The sequence below is a fragment of the Theropithecus gelada genome, chromosome 4, assembly GCF_003255815.1.
Source record: "Theropithecus gelada isolate Dixy chromosome 4, Tgel_1.0, whole genome shotgun sequence".
In the NCBI taxonomy this organism is placed as follows: domain Eukaryota; kingdom Metazoa; phylum Chordata; class Mammalia; order Primates; family Cercopithecidae; genus Theropithecus; species Theropithecus gelada.
In genome coordinates this window covers 133,599,073-133,615,620 of record NC_037671.1, presented here as the reverse complement: position 1 = coordinate 133,615,620, position 16,548 = coordinate 133,599,073, and the positions used below count along the sequence as shown (strand labels likewise).

The 16,548-nt window shown below is 46.1% G+C and overlaps 1 protein-coding gene across 2 annotated transcripts in view; it reads right to left on the bottom strand.

Annotated features, from left to right (window-relative positions):
- The window catches only part of ARMC2 (armadillo repeat containing 2), a 126,907-nt gene that overhangs the window by 10,762 nt on the left and 99,597 nt on the right, over window positions 1-16,548 (bottom strand). For both annotated transcript variants that reach the window (XM_025381936.1, XM_025381935.1), the window contains 3 exons: window positions 10,047-10,365; window positions 1,447-1,569; window positions 1,010-1,123 (listed from right to left, as the gene is read on the bottom strand). In XM_025381936.1, the coding sequence (XP_025237721.1) occupies window positions 1,010-1,123; window positions 1,447-1,569; window positions 10,047-10,365 (556 nt within the window). The remainder of the gene's footprint in view (window positions 1-1,009; window positions 1,124-1,446; window positions 1,570-10,046; window positions 10,366-16,548) is intronic.

The following is a 16,548-nucleotide window of genomic DNA, read 5'->3' as shown; positions in this document are numbered from 1 at the left end:
TACATTCCAAACAACATGTGCATAATAAATATAAACAATTCTTATTTGTTGATAATAAATAACACTATAGGTCTAATGATAATCTTTGGACATCCCTTTCCTTCCAAAGGTGAATGCGGTCTTTTTTAAATTTTTAATCTTTATCTTTCAGAGGTAGGTTCTCACTCTGTCTCCGACCCTGGAGGGCAGTGGCACAATCATGGCTCACTGCAGCCTCGAACTTCTGGGCTCAGCTGATCCTCCTGCCTCAGCCTCCCAAGTAGCTGGGACTACAGGCATGTGCCTGTCTGGCTAATTTTTAATTTTTGTAGAGACAGTGTCTCACTATGTTACCCAGGTTTATCTCAAACTCGTGCCCTCAAGCAATCCTCCCACCTTAGCCTCCCAAGGTGCTGGTATTATAGGGTTGAACCACTGGACCCAGCCTGAACCCTGTCTTAAATTGGAGTTTACTATTTCCAATTACTATTTATACTGTATAGCATCACTACATGAATACCTATGCAGAAGCAATACCCAAGATAGTTTTGTATGTTTTAAAACTTATATTCATGGCATTCCTCTGTATATATCCTCCTATTGCTTTTGAATGCTAGAGAACATTTTATTGCGTGAATATACTATAATGAATTTGTCCTCTTGTCTGTTGAGGGACATTTAGGTTGTTTCTACTTTTTGCTATTATAAGCAAAATGTAATAGACATTCTAGTACATAAAAGAGAATGTCTTCTTGAGAATATGCCCCCAGACAGAAGTGATGACTTAAGATTCACTGTTTCTGTTAGACATACACACACCCCATCTTGGTGCACAGAAGGCCATTCACAAGGGAGAGGGGAACACTGCCTAGGTCCATCTTGGCATCCTGAGCCAGGAGCCTTAAACACGGAGCTCTACAAATCTCAAAGCAGAAACAAGTACAACACTGTAATGACTCAAGCTCCAAAACCACTCCGCTGATTATTGGCAAGAAGTGAATGTTTATGAATTCTAGTGTCATTAACTCACCATTGTTCTGCACAATGAAATCGCAGACATCACGGTCCTGGGAGAGATTTCCGAAAACACGCACAGCCTCCAGGATTCCATCCATGTTGTTACTGACAAGAAGCTTTAAGAGCACTGGATTTGGCGACCAGAGAAATTAAATCAGTGAATTTAAGTTTTAACTTAAAGGTTAATGGAAATCAACATCATGCTAAATACTGATAATTTTAAAATGATAATAAAATACAAACTGTAAGGGACTTTAGCAAGAACTAAGAAACTAATTTTTCCCATTTCTAGTTTCCCCATATTCTAATTTCTTAGAATCATCAGGTTCTAAGTAAGACATTTTTGTATCAGAAGGCAGAAGATAGTAATGTCTCCAGCTCTGTGTTTAGTTAATAAAATCGAAACCTCAAATGAGCACTCATTTATCCACATCTGACTCTGAACCTTACATTCAGCAATATATAGCTTTTTGTCTTGAATTATGGAATTCTTCACTTGGTAGTAAGATAAATTGTTGATTGTCGCTGTAGCATTGATCACCAGCTCCTCACAATCATCAAGTGACTTGTATTCTGAAATGAAGTGAGGATAAGGGAGTCAAAGACCCATTGCAGGAGTAGAACCAAGCACGTTGTAACTACAGCAACAGCAGGGCCAGGAGCAGGCTGCTGTCACGGCAGGGTCCCTACAAAGGCCCTGGAGAGGCAGCTTTACCACTTGATTTCCCCCGACTCCTCCTGCACGGAAATGCCCCAAATACAAGGGCCAGCTCCTGGCCAGAGTGGAGAGGATACTGTCAACTCAATCCTTGCAGCCAGGAGGTTTGGAAAAGCCCGGCTGATCTGGGCTCTGTGTCTGAAGTAAAGCAAAGGGGCCAACATGGCAGTGGGCGGAGCCATCTCTATTCCCGCCTGTTTTCTGGGTTCTCAGGCTCTCCCAGGGGCTCCTCCCTGGAGTCTCTGCCCTACTTTCGCACACCGCCTCCTAACAGAATGGCCCTGGGGTCATGATCTGTCCGTGACTATGAACTCTAGAAGACACCTCTGGCCTCCTCTACCACCCCCTAATTCATCTCTCAGCACTTGCTGGCTTCCCTTCTTCCACTTTTGCCTCCCTAAATCTATTCTCAACACAGTTATCCTTTAAAAGCAAGTCAGTTAATGCCACCCACCTCATAACCCATGAATAGTCCACGTTGTCTGGTCCACAAGACCTACCCGGCAGCTCCAGGCCTTACCTCTCTGGCCTCATTTGCTCCTCCTACTCCCAGACCACCAGGGTCAACCACAGCAGCCTCCTGGCCTCCTGGAATATGCCAGCATGCCCCTGCCTGAGAACCCGTGCACTGCTGAACTTTCTTCTGGAACATACTCTCCTCCCAGTTAGCCACTTGGCTCACTCCTTACGTCCTCCAAGCAGTCGCTTAGAGGCCGCCTTGTTGGACATACTTTCCGTAACCTCCCTATTTAAAATAGCACCTGTTCTCTTTTCTCTTACCCTGCTTTAATTTTCTCCATAGCACATATGACCACCTGATGTTATATATGTGTTTAATGTTTGTCTTTCAGCCCTAAAATGTCAGCTCCCTGAGGCCTAGGGATGTATCTGTTTTATTCATGGCTGCATTCCCAGCTTCTAGAACAGTGCCTGGCACATAGTGAGTGCTGGATGCAAGAATAATTGATCCTCTAGCTTAGCACATAAGGCCCTTAGTGGTTTTTGTCTCTGCCTCCCACTCAGTCTCCAGACTCATCTGTTGACGTTTCTGGCCACAGTGTGGGGAAGAGCAGATGCAGGGCTGCAGCTGGGAGTGGTCCCAGTGACCTCAACATAGCACAGACATGGGCAATGGCAGAGATGTGGCAGAGTGGAGACTGTGCTTGGCAGAGACTGGATGGGGTGTGAGGGAGAGGAATCACCTGGGTGCACATAACTGGGTAGATGCGTGAATTAAGGGCACAGGAGGAGGGCCGAGTTCAGGGACAGGTCATGAGTTCAGCTTCAGATATGCTTCTGAAGCACCCCCAGGAGAGGAGGGGTAGGCAGTTGGATATGAGTTGGGCAATCAGACTGGCTGAGCAACACTGCAAAACCCTGTCTTTACAAAAAATACAAAAAATTAGCCGGGCGTGGTGGCACGCGCTTGTAATCCCAGCACTTTGGGAGGCCGAGGTGGGCGGATCACTTGAGGTCAGGAGTATGAGACCAGCCTGGCCACATGGTGAAACGCCGTCTCCACTAAAAAGACAGCAATTAGCCTGGCGTGATGGCACAAGCCTGTAATCCCAGCTACTTGGGAGGCTGAGGCAGAAGAATTGCTTGAACCTGGGAGGCAGAGGTTGCAGTGAGCCAAGATTGCACCACTGCACTGCAGGCTGAGTGACAGAGGGAGGCCCCATCTCCTGTATGAAACCAAAGTTTTTCCTCGGGGAGCAAGCAGGGCGGCTATGAGCTAAGGAAGAGGACTGTGCTTGTTCTTAAATTCTCTGACTTAAGTACCGCCCCCTTGGACCATCTTTTCCTGTTCATTAAAGAGAACAGCCTTTTTATAAATTACTGTGTTGAAAGGAACGCTCAGTCATTTGTAGGCTGCAGAAGACATAGACTGTTCCTTCCGCCAGTGGCCCCTCCCGCTAGAGCAGCCAGCAGAGGCCCAGTACCTGGTAGACACTTAATGGATACTTGGAAAAAGAATAAAGAAAGACCTGACTTCCTGTGTTTTAGTTTAAGTACATAAAAAGGGAATAAGGAACTGAATTATTTTGGTTATCAATATGGATTCTACTGTAAGGAAATATCCTAGTTATGGTAAAAGAAGGGACACAGGACCTCCAAAATTCTTCCCTCTTGCTTTGGCCATGACTCTGAAGCCAGAACCCTGTGCTTCCACTCACTGGCCGTGTGACCTTACTCAAGTTATTTAACCTCCCTGAGCCTCAATTTCCTTGACTGTAAAGTGAGCATGATCATTGCACCTAGAGTTGTTACAAAGTTTAAATGCATTCAAGGGTTTAAATGAATGCGTGGCACATAGTGGGTGTTAAGTAAGTGCTTATTAAATGAACAGATGGGCCATCCAGAATGACCGCTCAAGGGGGGCGGCTCAGGTGAATGTCTAACTCTTGGGCAAAGGGTCTACAGCCCTGGTTTCCTCCAGCCCCAGACTGATGGCACTAGGTCTTGGGCAGTGTTTGGGGATCTGTTTTATTTCTCTTGCCTTGGTAGGAGAATTCGTTAGCTTGTCCAGGACATGCAGGGTAGCTCTTAGGTGTCTAACCTCCCAAAGGACCACACGTTTGATTAGCAGGAGTGGTGTCCGGTACCTGGAACTAGAGGGTAGGTCCTCACAGCTGCTAAGCATTTATCATGAACAGCACCAGGCACTTTACATGCATGTAACCCCCAAAAGCCAGCTACTAATAAGTTTTACATGCATTTACAAGAATTCACACCCACAATAATTCATTCTCGAAAGGTGCATCTGTCTCAGTTACCTTGGCCTGTCATAATAAAATACCATAAACTGGGTGGCTTGAGCCAACAGAAATTTATTTTCTCACAGTTACGGAGCCTGGAAGTCCAAGATCAGGGAGCCTGCGCGGTCAGGCTCTGGTGTCTCTTCTTATAAGGGCCCTAACTCCAGCATGAGGGCCCCACATCATGGCCTTATCTAAACCTAATTATCTCCCAAAGGCCCCATCTCCAAATACCATCACATGGGGGTTAGGACTTCAAAGATGAATGTAGGGGTCAGATGAGAACACTGAGGTTTAGAGAAGTTCAATACCTCGCCTGACTTCACAGAGCACACATCTGAATCCAGGTCTATTTGACCCTACTATCCTACTCTTTCCACAGAACCCTGCTGAAGTCAAGGACGCAGTGTTGCTGAGTTCCCATTGGAGCTAGTTGGGGCAATAGACTGCTTCCAAAAAAGCATGACAGAACCATCCTACTCTCTATAATTGACTCACGGATACAAGAAAATCTGGAATTTGGACTTGCCACTAAGTCAGCAAATCTCTGAGTCTGGTGGCATACTGAGAGGGTCAGTTCTTACTAGAAACATTATTGATTTTTAAAAGACCCTCTGCAATGAGGCTGACCTCTCTAGGCAAGTCCTGGGGTACAAGCAACTCCCTGTGAAGGGTGCAGGGCTAGAGGGAGGTAGGAAGAAAAAAACCCAAGGGATGCCCTTCCCACGTGACTAGGCAAGGGGGCCATGCCACAAGAGCCATCAGGCTGGGAGGAGTGCTCAGCTCTGAGGGTAAACAGGACAGCAGCAACTCTGACTTCAGTCAGCACAACCAAGCCCTGGGTAGGCCCTTTCGATAGTCACAGTCACAGCCCAGCACTGGCCCTGCGTTGCTCTAAGCTGCCAGGCCTGTCGGAGGGGGCAGGAGGCCGTTCCTGGAATGTGATCACCACTCCACACCGATGCAGATAAAACAGGTAGGAAATCCCCAGAGACCAGTGTAGAAAGGGCTTAGCAGGGCTCAGAAACTCACCCAGGAGTCGAGTCATGTAAGGGGAAGGTAGAAGGGGGTGACCCCTGACTTTTGCTCTTCTATAAACTTTTATTTGGAGATAGAATCTTTCAGGAGAGAATAGAGAAGGGATCACCTGCTTGTCCAAACAACTGCCTAAGGCATAGGAGGCAAGAGGCCTGAGCCATCACGGGAGAGCAGGGTTTCTTCACTTCTGCTCAACCTCATATGGTACCAGGCTCTAAAACAGAGACTAAAACATTTCTCACAGGGAGGCCCTTGACCACCTGTATCGGGAGCAGCCAGGGAGCTTTAGAGAGAGTCTCACTCTGTCGTCCATGCTGGAGTGCAGCGGTATGATCTTGGCTCACTACAACCTCCACCTCCTGGGTTCAAAAGATCTTCCTAGCCGGGCGCGGTGGCTCAAGCCTGTAATCCCAGCACTTTGGGAGGCCGAGATGGGCGGATCACGAGGTCAGGAGATCGAGACCATCCTGGCTAACACGGTGAAACCCCGCCTCTACTAAAAATACAAGAAAATTAGCCGGGCGAGGTGGCGGGCGCCTGTAGTCCCAGCTACTTGGGAGGCTGAGGCAGGAGAATGGCGTGAACCCGGCGGGGCGGAGCTTGCAGTGAGCCGAGATCGCGCCACTGCACTCCAGCCTGGGGCACAGAGCAAGACTCCGTCTCAAAAAAAAAAAAAAAAAATCTTCCTGCCTGAGTAGCTAGGACTATAGGCGCCCACCACCATGCTTGGCTAATTTTTGTATTTTTAGTAGAGACGGGGTTTTGCCATGTTGGCCAGGCTGGTCTTGAACTCCTGGCCTCAAGTGATCCACTCGCCTCGGCCTCCCGAAGTGCTGGGATTACAGGCATGAGCCACCGCTCAGCCTTTTTTTTTTTTTAGACGGAGTTCTCGCACTGTCGCCTGGGCTGGAGTGCAGTGACACAATCTCAGCTCATTGCAATCTCTGCCTCCCAGGTTCAAGCGATTCTCCTTGCCTCAGCCTCCCAAGTAGCTGGGATTACACAGGCACCTGCCACCACTCCTGGTTAATTTTTTTGTATTTTTAGTAGAGACGGGGTTTCACTATGTTGGCAAGGCTGATCTCGAACTCCTGACCTCATGATAACACCTGCCTTGGCCTCCCAAAGTGCTGGGATGACAGGTGTGAGCCACCACGCCTGGACCTTTTTTTTTTTTTGAGAAAGGGTCTCACTCTGTTGCCCAGGCTGGAGTGCAGCAGTGCGATCATGGCTCACTGCAGCCTTGACTTCCTGGGCTCAGGTAATTCTCCCACCTCAGCCTCCTGAGCAGCTGAGATCACAGGCGTGTGCCACCACACTCAGCTAATTTTTTTTTTTTTTTTTTTTTTTAACAGAGACAGGGTTTTGCCATGTTGCCCAGTCTGGTCTAGAACCCCTGGCCTCAAGCAATCTGCCTGCCTTGGCTTCCCAAAGTGCTGGGATTATAGGTGTGAGCCACCATGCCCAGCCTCTTGCCTCTTTCTCCTACCCCAAAGCATCACTTTCTTTTGAGTCAAAAGCAAGTTATTCACTCTTCCTTTATAGGTAGAAATGTAATTTCTAAGCTCATAAAATATTTATAAGATGAGGAGTTTTTTCACTTTATATGTGAATATTAACAATTGTGGGATCATGAATCACGCATAACTCTACTCCTTGGCTGTTCACAGCCGTGCGCCCCCAGTCCAGGTGTTCGAGGTCTGGTCCTCAGGCCCTTCCTGGGCAGCCACAGTCAGGCAAAAGCATTAATTCGGCAACAGATGAGAACTTGTCCAGTGGGTTTCAGGCTTCTGCTAGATTCTGAGGAGCCAGAAAAGCCAGCGTGGTTCCCTGAAGCACTGGGTCTCAACACTTAATGGACAAAAGACTCACCTGGGGGCAGAGGAGGCATTAAAAGGCAGATTTCAAGACTTAATGACATTTTATAGAGGCAGTTTCTGGGCAAGGGCCAGAAACCAAAAAGGGTATTTTAATGAGTCCCACAGCTGATTCTGCAGCAGTCACATCCCTGGTCCTGGGCTGAGAAGCCCTGCTCAGTGTGGTGAGTGGATCTCAGGAAGGGGAGAGGAGCTTCAGCAGACACGGGCATGCTACAGAGCAAATGCTGAACATTTTGAGGTTGGAACAGAAACTGAATTTCTCTCACTGTTATGTGCATATTCTTCCATGCGGCTTAATGTGCAGTCAGCAGCTTGGCAAAGAGTTCAAGCCGAAACACAGAGATTGCTGAGTTATCTACACGGAAGTGGTAAGTCATGGTGCAGATCCCAGTCAGAATTGAAGAGTCCTTTCTCTAGACGGGTGACATGTGATGTGGGGTGCGGGGAAGCACAGGTCAGGGGCCCAGCGACTTTGCCACTTGCTCACTTTGTGACCTGTGAAAGTCACTATATCTCGCGGAGCCTGTTTCCTCATCTGTGAAATGATGAAAATAACAAAAACGTGCCCTGACATTGTTGTGAGCTAACAGATATGAAAATGCGTTTTCAACCATAAAGCTCCATAGTGAAGCACGGCCTTGTCACTCACACGCCCACAGCCGGGCTCTGCCACCCGTCCCTTAGCTGTGTGCGCCTCGCTTCTGCCCTTCTCAGAAACTGTGGTTCTTGTCTGTGCACCCGACGTCCCTCTACCATATACACTGAGTTCCTTGAAAGCACATGCCAGCCTCCATTTCTAAAACCTTGTTCTAACCTGAATGTTGGTGTCCCCCAGAATGCACATGTAGAAGCCCTATCCCCTCAATGTGACTGTATTTGGAGCTAGGTCCTGTGGGGAAGTGATAAAGGTTAAACGAGGTCAGAAGGGTGGGGCCCTTATCCAGTAGAGCTGGTACCCTTACAAGAAGTAGAAGGGACCCCAGAGTGTGCTCTCGTCAGCACATGAGGACCCAGTGAGAGGGCAATCAACCACAGGCCAGGAAGGGGAGCCCACACCAGACCCTGACCCTGCTGGCATGTTGGTCTCGGACTTCCAGTTTCCAGAACTGTGAGAAAATACATGTCTGTTGAAGCTCCCCAGTTTATGAGATTTTGTTATGGCAGTCTGAGCAGAATAAACAAAACTGAATGCATAGCACAGAACTCATTACCCAGAAAGAGCTCAGGAAATGGCTCTTGAGTTGAATAGTGGAGGCGAGGGGGAGCAGGGAGTTCACAGTTTGCTCCTCCAAAACATCATTTGTGTCAGGCATTAAGCTTCCTTCCAAAACAACAACATTTTTCACAAGCATGGTTAGTAGTAGTTAATTTTCTTTTTTTTGGAGACAGAGTCTCACTGTGTCACCTAGGCTGGAGTGCAGTGGCACAATCTCAGTCTACTGCGGCCTCTGCCTCCTGATTTCAAACGATTCTTCTGCCTCAGCCTCCTGAGTAGCTGGGATTATACGTGCACACCACCATGCCCAGCTAATTTTTGTATTCTAGTAGAGAAGGGGGTTTCACCATGTTGGCCAGGCTGGTCTCAAACTCCTGACCTCGTGATCCACCCACCTCAGCCTCTCAAAGTGCTGGGATTACAGGCCTGAGCCAGCAGGCCCAGCTAGTAGTGGCAAAATTGATTACCTTGGGTTGCAGTTAATTTCCCTACACACTAGCAGGCAGAAGTGCCTGTGGGAGATGACAGGCCTAAAAAGTGTAGGGGTTGCCATGGACTGAATTGTGTGCCCAACAAAATTCATATGTTGAAGCCCTACTCCCAATATGCTTGTATTTGGAGATAGGGCTTTGAAGAGATATAGCAGGTTACAGAGCCCATAAAGGTACAGTCCTAATGTGATAGGATTGGTGACTTTATAAAAAGAGGAAGGGGAGAGAAAGTCTGTCGCCTACTCCACAAGTGCTTGCATCAAGGAATAGCCATGTGAGCACACAGTGAGTAGGTGGCTGTCTGCAGGCCAGGAGGAAGAGCCCTCACCAGGAGCTGAACTGTCTGGCACCTTACTCTTGAATTTCTCTGCCTCCAGAAGCATGAGAAATAAATTTCTGACAAAGTTGCCCAATCTGTGGTATTTTGTTATGGCAATCTGCACTAATACAAGGGGAATTAATAGGACTTGAATGACTGGGGACTGTAATTACAAATAATGTAAGAACCTGAAGAGGAAAAAAAAAGGAATTAATTTTAATTATGTGGATTGCCCACAATATTTGGGATGTGGGATTTTAAACTCAAATATTTGGAATTTTAAACTCTTTGTGGTTAGTTTGGCCAAGTTTTCTCCATTTGCTAAGTATAATTTTTTTTTAAATTGCAATGTAATTCACAAAGCATAAAATTCACCCTTTTAAAGTATACAATTTGGTGGGTTTTAGTAATAATCTCTATTACTATGTTTTCTTTTCCTTTTCTAAAAATCTGGATTACTTTTAAGACAGTTCTGAACAGAAGAGGGAATTTCCTTCATACAGCTAAGACTTTTGCATAGGGAGCCACTTGTGCTAATAAAATCCTTATCACACCCCAGACACAGAACTGTCTTTGGGCTGCGGGAAAGTTGGTTGTGCCTGCTGCAGCCAGTGGGCCGCAGTTCTCACCCAGCGTGGTCAGGAGCAGGCCCACTATCCCCGGGTTGACAGCCAGTACCGGGCCCACGCCCGGGTGGATGGCAATGTTGGCCAGCACGCGGGTCAGCTTGATGAGCACGTCCTCTGCCTCTGACGGCGGCCTCTGCGCCCTGTGCTGCTCGCCTCGTTGGCCCGCCGGCTTCTGGGAATGCAGATCCAGCTGATGGAACGTCTGGAATAATGACAGCAGAGTTTGGATGCTCCCTTTCTCTTTGGAAAATTGTTCACGAGCCTGGTTATTTTTCGCCGTCAGGTTGCCAAGAATAAAAACAACACGGACGACTAAGTCCTGCAATAAACAAAAGACAGAGTCACAAGTGCAAAGGGGGCTGGAACGCATTGTGGGGCAGAAGATAGTATTTAATTTATTCACAATTGCATTAATAGTAAAATGGAACACATCTGGCTTCGACTCACTGGTACAGTATTTGATTCCCAAGAGCAGTGCAAAGTGACAGAGGAGATTATAAGCACCTGGCAGCAATGAAAGAATACAAACTGATTGATGCGACCAGCAACGCCTCTTACCTTCAGATCCTTCATCTGAAATTCTGGCTCGCCTTTCTTTTTCTCCTTCAGAGAACAATTAGTTGAGTGGGACAGCATTACTAAAAATGTGTCATGGAAATCTAAGTTTTGACAATAGCCGGTTTCTTGAAATTCCAAATCTTTCCTTAAAATTTCATCTCCTGCTGAAGCATGGTGTTTTTGAATTTGGGCAGGATTGACACTTGGGACTGGATAATTCTTTGTTGTGGGGAGGTGTCCTGTGCATTGTAGAGCATTTAGCAGCATCCCTGGCCTCCACCCACTAGATGACAATACCTCTCCAGACGTGACAGCCAAAACTGCCCCTCCACAGCGTGGAGAAGTGCCGCGTTACGTAGCTACACTACTTTAAGGCAGTATCTACCAATTCTTGCCCAGGGTGGTGGTTACATGAGTGACACCTTTATAATTACTTGCTGAATTGTGCATACCTGTTTTATGCACTTTTCTGTATATAGGTTATATTTTACAATTTTAAAATGTTTTTACAAACCCTAAGCTGAGACCATTTTAAAATTAAACAAGATACAAAAATCACTGTGCTTTTAGTTTGACAACATTGTCCAGATATGAGTCCAGATCAGCCTTCCCCATGGGTGTCAACGAAGGTGACCTGGGAGGAGGAGATTTTAAATGAATACTCATTGGAGGGCTACAACTGGCCTGGATGGTATTATATCTATATCTATATATACAGTGCCAGGCACTGTGCCATTTTATAGACAAGAAACTAGGGCCTGGAGAAGCCGCCCAGGTCACATGGCTGGTGAGGGGTAAGGTCAGGATTTGATTCTAGGGTTACCCAGACTCTAGAGTCCTTTCTACACTAACATCTGCCTCCCATACAGGGTGTCATGTACTTTTTCTCCTCCTTTGCCTTCTTGCAGAACAGTTAAAGAATTATCTCCTTTTAAAATGCAAATATGTCATCAGAAGGGACAATCATAAACCTGACTTTGTTGATCGGGTCAGTAATTAGCAGCAGCCTTAAGAAAAGGGGACAAAGGGGCAAGGGCTGGGCACATTTTCATCGAGGAGCACATGTCCAGGTGCGATGCCAGGGTGTCGGGTGTGGCCAGGAAATTGGGGAAGATTGGGGGCAAAGTACAACTTTTGGATTTACCTAGGCCTTCTCTGCCAATACCAACTTGTTCCTGCTTGTTCTTGCTAAAAGAACCAAAAGTTTTCCCTGACACTCACTGCAGAGAAGCAAGGCTGCTGCTTGCACAACCGGACACCATTTGCCAAACATTAAGGACCGCGGCTAATGCTACAGCAAAAACTGGAGATGGTCCAGGAGAGTTCATTTTCGGAGACATTTCAACTCACAGCATTCAACCAACCACAGTGGTCATCCAGTTAGGAGACCCTGCTCCTGACTCCACCCCAGGAAATAGAATGTTAGTCCTCAGATAAGTTCTTAATGCCAGGGGCCTAGGAATACACACACATAACCAAGTCTGACAGTCAGTGTTCTGAAGAGCTTCTCACCTACTGAGAAGACAAAGCTAACATATGTGGGGAAACAGCAAAGACTAAAACGGCTAACGAAGAAGCGAGATGCGGAAGCGGATTATGAGTCCCAGGTCCAGAGCCAGGCAGGCTGGGCTCACACAGGTGCTTGGCCTCTCTGTGCATCCATTAACTTATTTGCAAAATGGAGACACAATTCGTACTGTGAGATCACATGAGATACAACAGGCAAAGCACAAATTGTATTGACCAATGATTAGGGCACTGCTGTGAACTCTTTTTATGTCCTAGCGATAAAATGCTAACTAATAGCAATAAACTCGGTGGTGCAGGCCTAGTAGTCTTACAAGAGTTTCGAAAAGAGGATGCTCCGGGAACAGTGTCAGGTTCAGCAGAGTTATCACGGAAGAATTTGAGTTCAACCCTGGAAGTTGTGAGATGCAGAGAGATGTGGAGGGGAGCACGGGGTTGGGTGGGCAGCAGAAAAGTCTCTTTTTTTTTTTTAACTTTTTAGGCTCAGGGGTACATGAGCAGGTTTGTTACATGGGCAATCTTGAGTCATGGGGCTGTGGTATGCAGATTATTTCATCGCCCAGGTACTAAGCTTACTACCCCATAGTTATTTTTCCTGATCCTCTTCCTTCTCCCACCCTCCACCCTCAAGTAGGCCCCAGTGTCTGTTTTTCCCTTCTTTGTGTCCATGAGTTCTTATCATTTAGCTCCCACTTATAAGTGAGAACTTGTGGTATTTGGTTTTCTGTTCTTGCGTTAGTTTGCTAAGGATAATGGCCTCCTGCTCTATCCATGTTTCTGCAAAGCACATGATCTCATTCTTTTTTTATGGCTGCATGGTATTCCATGATGTATATGTACTACACGGTCTTTATCCAATCCACCACTGATAGACATTTACGTTGATTCCGTGTCTTTGCTATTGTGAATAGTGCTACAATGAACACATGTGTGCATGTGTCTTTATGGTAGAACGATTTGTTTATATTCCTTTGGGTATATACCCAATAATGGGATTTTTTTTTGATACAGAGTGTTGCCCTGTTGCTGGAGTGTAGTGGTGCAATCTCAGCTCACAGCAACCTCCGCATCCTGCGTTCAAGTGATTCTCCTGTCCCAGCCTCCCAAGTAGCTGGGATTACAGGCATGCACCATCAAACTTGGCTAATTTTTGTACTTTTAGTAGAGACGCGGTTTCACCATGTTGGCTAGGCTGGTCTCAAACTCCTGACCTCAAGTGATCCATCCGCCTTGGCCTCCCAAAGTGCTGGAATTAGAGGCGTGAGCCAGTGTGCCCAGCCTGTTTTCGGTTTGAAGAGGATTGGTTTGAGAGAATATCTGGAACTATCTCCTTCCTCAGCCAGGGGGCATCTTCTCATTCTTCAATTACCTGACTGTTCCCTAAAGAAGCTGACATTTATGGGCCTTAAGTCTAAAACAAGCACACACAATCTGATTATAATACTTGAATCCCACTTCACATGAAATAGAGGGTTACTTCAAGTAACGGCTGGTGGCAAAGGCCCTGCCCTGGGCTCTGAATTGGTGGCTTCTCCTCCACCCTGATCAGACCCAACAGAGAAGCAGAAAATCAGTTTTCCAACCACGACAGAGGGTATTTCCAAGAATTAAGCATCTTAAAGAAGAACTTCATCTGATATTTTCTACGCTGAGGACTATAAATACAATTTTTGTGTAAACTTTGATACATGTTTTCTGCTGAAAGACTATATGAGTTCTAGTTCTGAAAATCCTAATAATTAATACCAATAGCAGCACAGTAGTAGCAGCAACTAACACATAGTACTTATTAGTACTTATGCTGTGCCAGGCATTGTCCTAAGCATTTACATATACAAATTAACTAATTCACTGACAATGATAACTTCCATTTCTTTCATCTGAACAAAGCTATTCACAGTATCTTTTACAATCTAAACCACAGTCTCCCTCGTACACTTGATAACAGTGATGTTAATAAGTTTTGGACTTCACCATGTTCCTGGAATTGGGCTCTCTTCTCTCGTTTCCATAAAAGCACGTTAAACAAGACAGGAAATGCATTATGAGTGATTTTAAGTGATTGCTTAAGTAACTTAATTAATAGCTGCATTCTACACCCTAAATTGTTACCAGGACTAAATGATTTACCTCCTGAAATGTCATGGCATCTTCTAAGGGTGCTGGATTGTTTTTTTTTTTTTTTCTTCCTAGGCCTTGCCGTTTCACCTCCATCTACCTATCTTGCTTTTCTCTTAGTCCAGCTCAGTAGGCTTCTCCAGCCCTGTCCCACCTCCCGCTGTCAGTGTTGATTTGCCAGGATTTAGATCAGATCCCTGGTAAAAACAGATCTCCTCAGTGGGCATCATTCTTCAAAATTCAAATGACCTCTCCCCATTGTCACATGCAGTCTAATCTGGGAAGATTAAGTGCTGCTTTTCTTTTTCTAAAAATTCCCTCAGGCCCCTTACTCTTCTAAAATTCTCCCATTCTGTCATCTCTGTAGGTCCTAATGTGGCCAAGATTATTAAGCCTCCAGTACAGAAGAAGCAGCTCTAGGCTGTAGGGCAGGAAGAGTTAACACTGTTATAATACCGCTTTTCCTGCTTCAGATGGAAAAGGAGGGGGTGGTTCCTGGCAGCCGTGGTGCCAACTGAAGCATGGCATGCGAGATCAACAAATGGGATGGCAGATTGCACCGTCTGCAGCACCAAACTTCCAGCAACTGCTATCTCTGCTTACAGTTTTTGTCCTGTTTTTCAGGGTTGGCTATGGTACTTCTTCTTTTCTTTTTTCCCCCACCTTTCTTAAATATATTCTACATGGATCTAGGGAGCATGGCAGAGGCCAAAATAGAAGCCGACTCACAGGAGGTCAGCAGAGGTAGTGTTTTCTTATCTCCATGCAAGGGCTTGTCTTGACTCGTCTGGAATCCTGAAGGAGGCTGAGCAAGACAGCTTTCCAGGGCCCCTCTCCTCACCATGGGTGGCCTCTGCTCCCAAACTGTGCACTCCAAGGTCCTCCCAACCGAACCAAGGTCTGCGCTGGGCGGGATCATGAAGAGATTATCTACTGTTCTACAGCCCGAGCCATCTCAAGTCTATAAAATATTACTTAATATTCTATAAAGATCTGTAAAAATTAAACCAAGGCCAAAATCATCTATTTAGAGAGAGCACCAATTCCACAGCAGAAACGATTTCATCAATATGCAGCTCTCCTTTGAGCCACAGATTCTCTCCTTTATTCTTAGACAATATCTGAGAATCATCTATAAATTAACACTCCACTTTTATAGCATTTTTATTAAATTTAACACAATGTTGCATATTCATATCATAACTATGTGGTTTTGAAATAGCAAAATGAAGATGAATCAAGAGAGATCTTTTTTTTTTTTCTAAAGAAGGCAGTCTAGTATAACCAGTTCATATCGACTTTCTAATTTTACTTAAAACAGAATCAGCCTAGCAACAGCTACAGCCAACCAGAGCTTAGACAAACAGATACACCTAGAGGAAGAAGACTGACCTCAACAGAGCTTTCCAGTTAGAGCCTGGGGGATATTGTCATTAGTTTCGCAGATGTTGTGCCCCAGTGAGCAAGCAAGTTACTCAATCTGAATGGGTCCCACAAGCCTGTGAATGAAATTACTTTAACTGGAATAAAACCAGGAACAGGGCACTGCTCACCAGGATGGTCTATGTTGAGTTCCAATGGTGGCAGCATTGGCAGCAGCCGTTGAATGCTATTTTCCATGGGAGAGACATTGGCCTAAAGCCAATGAAAGACATTTTTACCCCTATTTGGAGATGTTGGAACTGAGGCTTCAGGAGACTCATTAAGTAAGCCCAAAGTCAAACACTGGTGAAGAGAAGAGGCAGGACTTGAACAATCATCTCTGTACACCCAGATGGTTTCCAAAACCACCTTCAGCCCAACTCCTCATTGCTCATCATCATCATTTTCCCCGTCCCCCAGCCCCAGCATCTCTGATTCCTCTCTGTCTCATCCCCTCACCAAGCAGTCACCAAGTCTCCTCAAACCTGTTGTCTCAAAGTGACCCCCAGCTCCCTCCTGCCCATGGACCTCATCTGCCTGTAGACTGTTGTCAGAGGCCCTTTCCAGGCTCCTCCCTCTGCCGTCAACCCGAACACCACTTCTTGAAGCACAGCTCTTCCCTTTGCTCAAAAACATCTCCTGCCTATTAAATGAATGTCAAAGCCAGCATCTAATGCACCATCTGGCCCCGTGCGACCACTTCTGTGCTACCTCACATTACTCTCTGCCCACAGCCAGCCAAAGCGAACACATTCCTCCCCGACTCCCACACCCTTCCTACCGTACCTTAAAATAACTCCTGTGCATAATGTTGACTGTGGGGAAGAAACAGTACCAAGCTGTCACAGAAAGAATAAACTATGTTCAGCAGACTCCA